This window comes from Sinocyclocheilus anshuiensis, unplaced genomic scaffold, assembly GCF_001515605.1.
Source record: "Sinocyclocheilus anshuiensis isolate Anshui unplaced genomic scaffold, SAMN03320099.WGS_v1.1 scaffold560, whole genome shotgun sequence".
In the NCBI taxonomy this organism is placed as follows: domain Eukaryota; kingdom Metazoa; phylum Chordata; class Actinopteri; order Cypriniformes; family Cyprinidae; genus Sinocyclocheilus; species Sinocyclocheilus anshuiensis.
The window spans coordinates 795,274-808,915 of record NW_015554116.1 but is presented as its reverse complement, the minus strand read 5'-3'; the positions used below and the strand labels follow the sequence as shown (position 1 = coordinate 808,915).

The 13,642-nt window shown below is 36.7% G+C and overlaps 1 protein-coding gene across 4 annotated transcripts in view; it reads left to right on the top strand.

Annotated features, from left to right (window-relative positions):
- The window catches only part of nfia (nuclear factor I/A), a 205,484-nt gene that overhangs the window by 24,510 nt on the left and 167,332 nt on the right, over positions 1-13,642 (top strand). The window contains exon 1 of one of the 4 annotated variants that reach the window (XM_016462197.1): positions 12,454-13,345. The exons of the other annotated variants lie outside the window; for them this stretch is intronic. Within the exon in view, the coding sequence (XP_016317683.1) occupies positions 13,319-13,345 (27 nt within the window). The 5' untranslated portion in view covers positions 12,454-13,318. Of the gene's footprint in view, positions 1-12,453; positions 13,346-13,642 lie in introns of those variants that run through there. 4 annotated transcript variants of the gene reach the window in all.

Genomic DNA, 13,642 nt, shown 5'->3' with positions numbered 1-13,642 from the left:
GGACTTGTTTCCATATCCAGCTGTGTGCTCCGAGCTGCAAAGCGTTCCCTCTCCATTTTTTTCTTCTTTTTTTTCCTCCAGCCAGGAACAGCTGTCAGGTGTCTCGTAGTGTTTCTTAAAGTGTTTAGGGTGGGTAGGTTGCCTCACACATCTGCTTGTCTGTGTACATGAGGCTGTTTGTGTGTGCGCCTGATGCTTTTGCATTCTCACTGTGACTGTCTCCATTGATGTTTGTGTCCTTTTTGCGCCCGTATCTGTGCTGAATGAACGCACGTATGCAATGAACAGTGAGCATGCGGTCTGGTGTGCTCCTGGCGGTCTGCGCCGCGATCGAACAGAAGGAATAAGGGGGAGGGTGAAAACGTGTTATATATACCCAGCATATGCCTGGCTATTGCAACAGCTTGCATATGGACCGTACTTGCCTGGAGGCTTGTTTTTAAGAAAGACTCTCCGTGAGTTCTGGACATTAGTGGACATGTGTGGCATGATTTCTTAGAACTGATTTTTTTTGGAATTCCCACATACTCAGTTTAGGGATGCACAGATTTTATTCTGATTTTTTATGGCTGATAATGTCAATAATGTTTTTATTTAATTCTGTTTTACTTGTTGAGAATTTTGCATGCCTCAAATTAAATAATTAAAACAATTTTGTTGCACAGTAGATGAAAACAATAAAACGCAGATTTCCATGGTCATAGAAACCTGGAAATGTCACGGAATATGGCATTAAAACTAAGTTAAATTAATAAATCTTAAAAAGACACACAGTTATTAACTTTGATATTAAATACAGACATTTTAATGTTTCTGTGAAAATGGTGGGCAATTCATGGTTCCCACTATTATGGAAACATTTAAATATCACAATTTTAAAATGATGATTTCCAAGCCTGGAAATAAATCATTTATATTAGTTACAGAATGTCATTAAATTATGTATTGAATATACAGTGGTGTGAAATTTTTAGAGTGTATATATATATATATATATATATATATTTGTGAAAACAACATTTTTGTGTTTTGTTTTAGAATATAAAGTTTTTTGTTTATTTGAAATAGAAATCTTTCTAACATTTTAAATGTGTTTACTGTCACTTGATCAATTAAAATATTTATTTATTTATTTTATTGTTTCTTACTTTACTAAACAGTATTGTGTAATTGGTGAGAAATAGCACTTTTTAAGTACAGTGTATATTAAAACAAACAAACAAAAAATGTATGTTTTGGAAATTCATTAGTCAAAGTCACAGGAACCTTGATAACCATTTAGTGCTTTTGAAAGATGTCAAGAGTTTATTGATTAAATTGATAAAATGAACAATATTTGCTTCTAATGTCGACCTTATCTGCTAGCAAAAATAAGGACATTTTATTATTATTAATAATTAATCATAAACCCTATGCGGATTTACAGAAGACGGCTATAGACACACATACACAGTCACTGAGTTACTCTTCATGACTCCTCATGTGTGTGTTTCCTGTCTCCTCACACCGTCGTAAGGCCCATCTGTCTCCTTTCACTCCTCTTTATTCTCACAACTGCCTCTCGTCTTATCAAGGCCTCTGTCTGCAGCGCACCGCACTCATTAGAACCGGCGTAAGCACCGCTCTTCATTAATCTACGCCCAATCTGTCTGAGTGAAAACAGGCTTTTAAACACCACATCAGTCCTATTGTTCACAGGATTTGTGGTGCATGGGAAAAAAAACTCACTTTATTTATCGAACAACACGCAGCGAATGCGAGCGGAGTAGTGCCTGTTAACTTTGTGTTTGTGAATGAGGAGAGAGCGCTGTGCAGGCCTGACTCACACATGCGCGCGCGCGTGTGTTTGTGTGTGTGTGTGTGTGTGTGTGTGTGTGTGTGTGTGTGTGAGGGGGGTAATACTGTGGGCCAATCCTGGCCGTATTCCAGCGCTGGCATCTCTGTGGCAGCAGGTGGAGCCCACTGCTTCCAAACCAGCACCAGTACTCCTCCCCCACCCCGTCTCACCCTTACAAACACAAACACACACACGGCATTCTCTCAACGCTGATTAAACTATAAAATGCTGATTCTGAAGTTGGACAGGTCGAAAAATGCAGAAAACGGGTTTATTTGAATGATTTATGAGATTTTAAAGGAACATTTTAAAGGTTTGTTGCAAGTTAATGAGTGCATTTATGGAATGCAGTGTTGTTATTGATAACTAAAACAATTAAAAAATCGAAAATCGTAACAAAAATAAATGTAAAATAAAATTATTAGATGAACAATTAAACTTAAAAGCTTAAACGAAAATTAGAAAAGTTGACAGCTAACTGAAAGTTGCAGTACTAAAATTACTAAAACTAAAACTGAATTCAAAATAAAGCTAAGCAAATAAAAAATTAAAGCTAATAAAAATGACAAGAGCACATCATTTTCTAAAACATACACTAAAATTTAAATGAAAACTGAACATAAAAATAAATGTTAAAAATGCTAATATATAATATATTAATATGAAAATAACACTAAAATTCTGTCGTGTTTTCTTAAAAAAAAAATCAAAATAGAGGTTACACTAAAAAAATAATTTGGTGTAGAAACAATTTTCACTCAGATATTGCTAGTAAATTTCACAAACAATTACAAAATCTTAACAAAAAGAAACATGAGAAAATTATTAGATGAAAAATTAAACTTGAAGTTTGAAAGGTTACTGAAATAAAGTAGCAGTACTAAAATTACTGAAACTAAAACTGAATTTAAAAAAAGCTCATTTAATATTAAAATATTAAAATATTAGTAATATTAGCAATTCATATTAAGCTAATAAAAAATGACAAAGCACATAATTTTCTAAAATGCATACTAAAATTAAAATGAAAACAATGTAAAATAAAATTTCAAAATGCTAATAAATAGTACATAAATAATACTAAAATAACACTGGTGGCAATGTTGATAACCACAAAAATGTATTCCGTTCTTTGTTTTCATTTAAAAACAGCAAAAATGGAGGTTACACTGAAAAAAAAAAAATTTGGTGTAGAACTATTTTTACTCAGATATTGCTAGTAAATGTACAAAATGACAAAGAAATGGCATGTAACATTGAATTAAACGTGAAATTTTGAAGTGAAAATCTGAAATAGTATTTTCCTGTAATCTTTGTTTTATTTACTTAAAAAAAAATCATTTTTAGGCATTTGAGGGACTTGCAATGGAAGTAAATGTGGCCCTTTTTTGAGGGGTTAAAAGCAGAATATGAATCTTATTTTATAAAACTACTTGAACTCTTCTGTTAAACCTTGTGTATTGTAAAGCTGTTTAAATAATTGCTTTTTACAGTCGTTTTAGGCTTTACGGTGTTTGCATCTTGTGGCTATACTATTGAAATAGCGTTTTCATAAGTGCCTCACTATAACAGATGTTTTTTTTTTAATAAATCAATTTTTGGAAGAAATCAATACTATACTTGAACTATAAGTGATTTATATTTTATTCTAACATCATGTAAACACGTACTGTTTACATCTTGCGCATCTTGAAACAGTGAGTATTTTAATGCTTACAAATGGTCCCCATTCATTTGCATTATAAGTGTCTCTATAACCCACATTTTAAAAAAGTAAGGACCATTACGCATTAACTAATAAACCTGGAATATACCTTTAAAATACACTGCCGTCATTTTATAAATGTTTCCGCCTCCCTTCAAAAGTCACCTGTCGTTTTTCAGTGTATTAAAGCTTCGGCCTATTTAAAAGCACAATAGAGGTAGAGTAAGGAGATCCTCTGTGGTGTTTCTTGTTGTTTATTCATAAGGCCGGGCTTGGCAAAGCCCCGAAGGCAAGCTGCTATGGCTCTGGATAATGTTATTACCCTCCGGCTGCCTAAGCAGAACTGTAGCCCTGGATCCCCTCGTCTGCCCCCATCCCGCAAAACCCCTGCCCCTCCAGGTGTGTGCCGTTTGAGCGTGGGACTCCCGAGCTTGGGTGGTATTTACATAACCACCTGGACAGGACCGCGTTCATCATTCCCAAACACGCATCTTGAAATCGTCACTTTGTCTTGGTTTAAATAATGAAGAATCAAATCTGTCTTCATTTCCAGCTTTTCTTTATTGCAGTGCATGTGATATTTTACAACACTGATGGACAAAGCACTCTTGCTGAACTGGGCTTCTGTATAGAAAGATCACCCTCTTGTGGCTTTTAATGGAATGCAGGAAAAAAGGTGAATTAGTTACACATCTCCAGTTCACTCTGGACTCCAGATCATTCAGAACATTAAGCAGCATTAACTTGTCAGTAGCGTATTACTAAAACTGAATAGCATGTATATTTTGCACAGCATCGTTGAACATGGCTTAACAGAAATATTGACTCTGTATTCTCATAAATAATTGTACAAAATAATACAGTAGTTCTGTTGCAATTAATCCAGAATTATTGACTTTTTCTGCATTTATTTATGCTTCACCACATAAAATGTAACTTATTTACTATTAAAAACTCACTTATGCAGAGGATTTGTCATCTTAAATTACACATCCCCTTATAATTTGAATATATATATATATATATATATATATATTGAATTATATACTATATGATATATAATCTTGTTGAAGGTGCAAGACGTGTCGTGTCAGTTCAGATTGCAGCCTCTAGGTGGAGTCTCTACCTATATTTGATGGCTGACCGGTTAGAATGAGGAAAGACTTCGGGCTAAATTAATGATTTATGATGAGCATTGAGTCGATTATAAATAATCATTTATATTCTAAATGATATTAATAATTATAACAAGAGCTATTATAATAATAATGAAATCCTTAATTATTTGTATGACACTATTAACATGACACTATGTTTTGGGATTATATGCATGAGGTAATATTTATGAATCTTTATTATAATAATAAAAATAATAGTATTGTTTAATAATGTTGTTGTTATTATTATGTTAATATAATTTTTTTTACTTCATTTTAAGTAATATTTTCACTTTTGGGTTTAAAGCAGCAGCATTGTTTATGTTTTGCTTTATTTTCTTTGACATTTGAATTAGTTCTGCTTCTACACGAGATTTTTTTCAGTCACCTTTTACAAAAACCTTAACTAAAAAATACTTTTCTTTATTTCTCTTTGTATGACTTTTAATTCGTCTTTAGACACGATGGCAGTGCACGCGTACATTTTTTACACATCAGAATAATTGATCTCTTAATGGCTTCGTGTTTTTTTTTTTCATTACTTACGCGTTGTGTGTATATTTAGGGTGTTTCTTTTTTGTTTTTGTTATTTTGTTGAGGGTGATTTGAGCTGGAACTCATCAATTAATTTTTACCTGACGCAGCCTGCATAAATAGAACGGGTGAATTTGACAAGAATGCCTCAATGCAAACTACAATCATGTAAATATGTCAATATTTCGAGTTGCTGCTTTAAGTTATTTGCATATAAATTAAGATACGTGCTTTATCATGAGAACTGCACGAGAATATACGTTTTTAACAGCAATGTTGCCACTCTCCGAATATGTTTTTATAAAAAAAAAATTGTTTTCCATATAAGGAAAAGTTTCATTAACACTTGCATAATATGCCTATTTAAAAAATCTCGTTTTTTAAAAATATAATGGAAATTGTCATTCAAGCGAATTTATAAGTGCTAGTATACTAAAGAAATCGTCAGTTCACGTTCTCGCAGATGCCTAAATGTTGAAGTGATTTATTTTTAAAAATGCTTGCTTAATTGTTATTTTTATTGGCTCCTCTTAAAGTGACAAACAACATTAACCAACTTGCTTCATTTTTATTTACTTCTCTTACACAATACGTTTTAGTCACATTTAGGATAGTTTTTCATTAGATGGCGATCTAACGCTGAGTGTTATGCCTTTTTAGCCCTGAAGACTAGCGAGATGTTCAGTGAAACTTTTTTTTTCCCTCCACACACACACTGATAGATTTACACACGCGGACTAAAAGCCCAAACGGATTCTCAAATAAAACCTTGCAGATGTAGCCTATTCATGTTTTTTTTTCTTTCTTTTGTGCTAATAATGAAAAAAAAAAAAAGTGATTTGTACTCACGTCCACCACACAAGTTAGGGAGAAACTCCATCCAATTCCTTACCTGGTTTGGTCCCGTGACTTTTGCCACATTTAAAAATGAGCTGAAAATGCACAATAAAACCCAAATTATAATTTGTTTCGAAGAGTTCAGTCCCTGTAGTTCGCTCCGTTGTCCTTTACACACTGCAGTTTTTGCTTCGTCTTTGCCACTCTGCCTCCAAAAGCCTTGGCACAGTTGCCTTGGCATTCAGTGCCTTCTCGAAGGACTTGGCAGAAAATACTATAAAGGCGTCTCTAATGTCTGCCACAATTAGACGAGACAAAATTATGTGAATTTTTAGATTTTTATTATAAATGTAATGATTTTGATTTCAGTTTATCCGAGATTGTTCGCTTGATAACATTCGTCTTGCTTCATAAAGGGCCGACAGAAAAAAAAAATTGGCTCATTAATTGTTGTGTTAGACAACACACTACATACAGTAGGCTATATTTCATTTTTATTAACGTTTTTATTTTATAATACCACTATTTGAATTAGGCCTAGTCTAGACTAGAGTCTGAATAGATGTAATTAAATGTCATGTTTAAATCAAGTGTAAAAAAGCAGGGTCATTCAGATAACCACGTACAATGGCATTAATTATTACTTTTTCAAAGTTTATATTGTCATGTAAATTTCTAATCTATTTGTTGGTCATTCTAGAAAAAATACATCCTAAGTAGCTGTTTTTGTTTGATATTTTTCTTCCCGCGAACTTCGTCAGTGTACAGTTCGTCATCAGGCCTATAGGCGCTGTTCAGCCAATCAGTGCTGAAATCAGTGCGTAAATGTCAATTAAGTGACGTATACAGCCACTTATCTGCGATTGTAAATATTTAAATATCTTTGACGGGAGTTTTGAATTCAGTCCTCAGCACTTTTTTTTAGGCCTGAGTAGGCATTTGAAGAAGCTCCACAAGTCAAATAATATCCGATGTTTATTAATATACATTTAATTTCGCATTTCTGATGACATTATAAAGTAAAAATCTGAATATTTTAATAATTGATCCAATTCTCGTGAATTTTCTAGGCCGCTTTTAAGTTTTGTAAAGGCTGCATGAATACAGGTGAGTGATGTGTCGACACGCAGTTGATGTGGAAAAATGAACGATGCCACGCGAGTCCCGTTTCAAGACTTGACAAACGAGACGTCCAGAACCCCTTACCGTTCAATAGTAAAGTTCCCATTCAAAGTACTACGTTTACGGAGTTAAACGATCGCGACCTGCGTAATCGATTTCAACTTTTGTGCTATAGACCAAGTCAAAGTGCACACCTGGGTACCTGTCAAATATCCAGGAGTGGAAAAGAACGTTTTTGCGTTTTGAGAACGGCAAAAGCTTTTTCTTTTCTTTGCTTTACTACAAAAACTAGCTTATTGTGTGTGTATGTTTATGAAGGATTATTCTAATGGGTGCATTTCAACAAAACAAATTTATAAAGCAAATTTCTTTACATAATTGAACTATTCTATCAAAGATGATATTTAAGTGTTAATACATTTGATTGTGCCATCTCAAGTTAAATTTAAGAAAAATATATCTCATATAAAGCTGTTGAGATAGCCTAAGTGATAAGGTTGACCGGAGCCTAATAAAATTAATGTAGCTAAAAATAAAGGTGCTTCAAAAGGTTCTTCAAGCGATGCCATAGAAGAACCATTTTTGGTTCCAGAAAGAACCATTCAGTCAAAGGTTCTGTAAAGAACCATTTCTTTCTTACCTTTTTATAATTTGAAGAACCTTCTTTCACCACAAAGAACCTTTTGAGAAACAGAAAGGTTCTTCAGATGTTAAAGGTTCTTTATGGAACCATTTAGACCAAAAGGTTCTTCTATGGCATCGTGAAGCACCTTTATTTTTAAGAGTGTACTTCCTTTTAGCTCAAGGTGAAGACAATGTAAGATATTTGGAAATATCAAATACAAAATAATTGCTTTTATTATCATTATTCTATTGTAATCTAAATGTGTCTGTTTTATAGTAGGCTACATCATAAAGTTTGAGGTGACACATTTCAACGCCAGGTCTGAAAGACCGCGTATTTCGAGCATTTGCCTTCCCGTCAGGTTGTCTAAACAAAACGGAAGTCTGATATCATGAAGATAAGCGCTCTCTCTATTCCCAGTCTAATTTATTTGTGTTTCCGCGAGGCTGTTTACCGACAAACCGAGAGTCTGCGGGAGTTTGTCTTACGGCGTGCAGGAGTGGTTGCCGTCACATGCGCGTGAAACTTGCCCAATAGCGACGTCGTGAGCTTTGAATTGCACTGTTTTGCCCAATCACAGAGTAGCTCATGAAAACACCAGAGGGACTGACGTGCATCTGCAGCAAGTTACTGTGACTGTGAGTTATGAGCATAATTCATATCCAGTTTCCTATCATTTCTATTATACACAGTGTTTTGTTCATCGTTAGCTATCTTAGATTTAACAAAACTCACCTTGGTGTTTTTTTTTTCATGGCTTGATGCTCACACTAATTTTGATGCCCCTCAAATGCTTGAGTTTATGGAATATATCCTAGTGTTTATTTTCTCTCCAACAGACTGATATTTTATTTAGAATATCATCCTGTGTTTCTGGAAAGCACTTTTCTGTGTGCATTCAAATGAATCTTGCACGTTGCCGTTTACTAGGGGGCGCCCGATTCCGAATGACTTACAGGCCAGAGCTGGTTAATAATTAATAATAAAACGCTGTTGAGTGCCAACCAAACTAATTACATGAACTAGGTTTGCTTATTAATGTTTGCACGTTCGGTACACGTGATTAGAAACATAACATTGCATTTGGCAGTTGCTTTCCTATCCATCAGTGTCCATTTCTTACTTTTAAATCACAGAAGTTATTCAGGTGGACTTTTTTTTTGGGACAAAACATTCACAATTTCATTTTGTGTGATCTATTTCATGGGCTCTTTGAAATATCAGAATCACAGAAATAAATATTAATAGGCATGTGTTGTTAAGGAACATGCCTGCCGCACATGAGTCTGAAATACGTTCAAGACGGGCCTCACAGAAATGAAAGATGATACTGAAAACACTGGTGCTTGTAACTGGCCGTTTCAAAATATTCTAAAACAATGTTGAACACATGAGGAAAGAAATACTGCATATAAATTCTTGGATTTGGATAGACATAGGCTACGTGAGCATAAAGAACAAAAACAAGCATTCATTTATGTCTTGCTATTGGAAAGAACGCTTTTGTTCCGTTATAAGCCATTTATCCTGCGATAATTCGTAACGCAACGCTTTTTATTTAATGACGTTCGATGCCATTAAATGTTTTCGAACGTGCATTGCAGTCTGTTTCTTTTAGTGGATTAAAAACATAGCGCGAGCAGTATAGTCCGATTACCAAATGAATGACGCTCTTTTTACTGAATTTAAAGACAAAACGCAAAAAGTGTAGTCCGATTCTCACACGAATGACTCGTTTGAGTCGATTCTTTTAGCGAATCAACTGCATATGGCGTGACCAGCATTGAAGTGAAGTGACATGTGGCCAAGTATGGTGACCCATACTAGGAATTAGTGCTCTGCATTTAACCCATCCTTAGTGCACACACACAGCAGTGAACACACACACCGTGAACACACACCCGGAGCAGTGGGCAGCCATTTATGCTGCAGCGCCCGGGGAGCAGTTAGGGGTTCGGTGCCTTGCTCAAGGGCACCTGAGTCGTGGTATTGAAGGTGGGAGAGAGTGCTGTACATTCACTCCCCCCACCTACAATTCCTGCCGGTACGAGACTCGAACCCGCAACCTTTGGGTTACGAGTCCGACTCTCTAACCATTAGGCCACGACTTCCCCAATTGTTCGGTTCTCAGGAGATTGACTCTTTTGAACTGGTTCTTTTAGTTAGGCATAAAATAATTAGCAGTAAATATGAATCTCGCCTACTTTCTCGAAATGAAGCAAGAATTGTTGTGCTATGTTGTAATTAACGCTCGTGGGCTTTAAATCAGCTGATTGGTTGTGTAGGCTATTTAAAGATACGCAGCATTTTGTTTTATAATCAGTGTTTTTTTTGTTTAATTATTACATATTACCACATTTGATTTAGTATTTTAATTTATTATGCATATAGAAGCAGATGCACTTATGCTGTTTCTAAACGGACCTTTTGCAAGAGCTGCATTAAATTTATTGCTGATTTGTAAAATCTGAAATGATTGTAGCCTATCATTTGACAACACACTAGCATACTGAAGGCAGTGAATGCAATACTAATGCCTTTTTTTCCCAAACGTTTATTTCTCAAAAGTAGCCTACTCCTTTATTTTTTGTTAAAAATAAAATGAGAAGAAAATCCTCAAAATTCGGTGCATAAGATATCAACTGCACGCTAAAAGACGGAAGTTAAATTCATTATCACACTTTCTGCATTACAATACTTGGTGTAGGCTACACGAAGCGCAACAGCATTGGGAGTGCACATTTCCCTTGTCCCGCATGTGTATGGCTCTCATGCCGATATTGAGGGCGCTGTGCTGATGGAAGAGCCCAAGAGTTTGAACGGCAAAAGTGAACGGGAGCTTCGTCTCAGCGGACTCGAGTCGTGCGCTTGCTTCACTTTTTTTCTCTGCCTCTCTCTCTCCCCCTCTCTCAGGTCGAAACTAACCACGACACAAGTGGCAGCTTTTGCAACAGGGGGTTTTAAGGATATTACAATCTTCCTAAGCATGCCGAGCCCTGCTCGCTGCTCGTAAATCCGCCTCAGTTTTGCTTCGCACCGCCACATGCCTCGCGGCGGATGCAAGAGCGCGGCGCGGCGCTATAAGAGACAGCGAAGAATGAATCAAACGCGAGTTTTGTAGCGCACCCGGACGACTTTTTCTATCGTTTTTTCTATTCAGATGACCGCAAGATGAAATAATCGCTCCTCTCGGCGCTTCATCACCACAGTTTCACTCATGGCTCTGTGAAATCTCCGCGTACTTCCATCCATCCGTCGTCGGGACTTTTCTCTAAGGCTGCACTTGATGATAATGCCGAAAGTTTGGATATACGGCTTTAACAGTACAGTACAGTAGATGTGTGTAACTCGAGGCGGGGTTAAAGTTCAGCTCTATGGAGCGCTGAAGCGTCGCGCGCACTTCGCAGAGTTGGAAATGTGAAAGCAAGAAGCAAGGCTTTATTTTCCCTCTCTCCCTTCTTCTCTGTCTCTCTTTTTTTCTCTTTTCATACACACATATACATACACACCCCATACATTCACACATACACACCCTCACACACACGCACACACACACACAACATATACATCGCCAATTCATTATAACTGGCCGTTTCAAAATATTCTGAAACAATGTTCAACACGTGAGGAAAGAAATGCTGCATGTGAAATACTTGGGTTTGGATAAACATACATTATTAGCACAAGGAACAAAAATAAGCATTCATTTATTTATTGCTCTTGTAGCAACGAAAAGAACGCTTTTCTAGAGTTATAAACGATTTATCTCGCGATAATTCGTAACGCAACGGTTTTTTTTGTGGCTAATGACGTTCGATGCCGCTAAATGCATTGCAGTCTGCTTATTTTTAGTGAATCATAAACATTGCGCGAGCAGTATAGTGCGATTACCAAAATGAATGACACTCTTTTTAGTGAATTTTAAACGTAAAACGCAAAAAGTGTAGTCCGATTCTCACACGAATGACTCTTTTGAGTCGATTCTTTTAGTGAATCAACTGCACACAGCCTGACCATGCTTGTTCTGTTCCCCGACGATTGGCTCTTTTGAACCAGTTCATTAAATCATTAGAAATAAGTATGGATTTCGCGTACAAACTAAAGTTATCACTTCAGGTCTGACTCGAAATGAAGCAAGTATTGTGTAATGTTGCACTTAAGGCTGCTGAGACTTAAATCTTCTGATTGTTTTTTCAAATGACAACGTGTAGCCTATTTAAGCATACGCAGCATTTTTTTATAATCAGTGTTTTAGTTTTGTTTTTTTTTAATTATTAAATGTTACATTTGATTTAGTATTTGAAATTATGCATATAGAATCAGTTGCCCTTATGCTGCCTCTAAACATTCATGTGCAAACGCACCTTTTGCAAGAACTGCATTAAAATGATTGCTGATTTGTAAAATCTGAAATTATTTGATTATTTGGCAACACACTACTGAGGGTAGTGAATGCGATACGAATGTCTTATTTTTCCAGCTGTTTATTTCTGAAAAGTACTCCTTTATTTATTTGTTTAAATTTTGTTTATAAGACATCAACTGCACGCTAAAGATGTAAGTTAAATTCATCATCATACTTTCTGCGTTACAATAGGCTACTTGGTGTACACGAAGTGCAACGGCATTGGGAGTGCGCATTTCTCTTGTCCCGCATGTGTATGGCTCTCGTGCCGATATTGAGGGCGCTGTGCTGATGGAAGAGCCCAAGAGTTTGAACGGCAAAAGTGAACGGGAGCTTCGTCTCAGCGGACTCGAATCGTGCGCTTGCTTCACTTTTTTTTCCTCTGCCTCTCTCTCTCCCTCTCTCTCAGGTCGAAACTAACCGCGACACAAGTGGCAGCTTTTGCAACAGGGGGTTTTAAGGATATTACAATCTTCCTAAGCATGCCGAACCCTCCTCGCTGCTCGTAAATCCGCCTCAGTTTTGCTTCGCACCGCCACATGCCTCACTGCGGATGCAAGCGCGCGGCGCGGCGCTATAAGAAGACAGCGAAGAATGAACCAAACGCGAGTTTTATAACGCATCCGGACGACTTTTTCTATCCTTTTTTTCTATTCAAATGACCGCAAGATGAAATAATCGCTCCTCTCGGCGCTTCATCACCACAGTTTCACTCATGGCTCTGTGAAATCTCCGCGTACTTCCATCCATCCGTCGTCGGGACTTTTCTCTAAGGCTGCACTTGATGATAATGCCGAAAGTTTGGATATACGGCTTTAACAGTACAGTACAGTAGATGTGTGTAACTCGAGGCGGGGTTAAAGTTCAGCTCTATGGAGCGCTGAAGCGTCGCGCGCACTTCGCAGAGTTGGAAATGTGAAAGCAAGAAGCAAGGCTTTATTTTCCCTCTCTCCCTTCTTCTCTGTCTCTCTTTTTTTCTCTTTTCATACACACATATACATACACACCCCATACATTCACACATACACACCCTCACACACACGCACACACACACACAACATATACATCGCCAATTCAAGAGTTAAAACCGACAGATATGTATTCTCCGCTATGCCTAACACAGGTAAGTGACATTTTCGTCTATTATTAACTCTGTTTGTTGCGTTTGAGCGGTGTCTTCGGCCGGGGCAGCGCGGATAGGGACTAACCTTTGCATTAGACAAGTAACTTAGTGTGCACTAAGGCATTTACTGAGCTACCACATGGCGGATAGCGCCCACCTAACACACATTAATATTTCTTGTGCACATTTATCTACAGTTGTGTTTTATTCTAGCCGCTTTTTGCATGGGCACGGACGTTGATATTTAGCAAGTTAAGCGCTGTGCATGAAAGAAAACGTTACACTGAGTCAACGTTA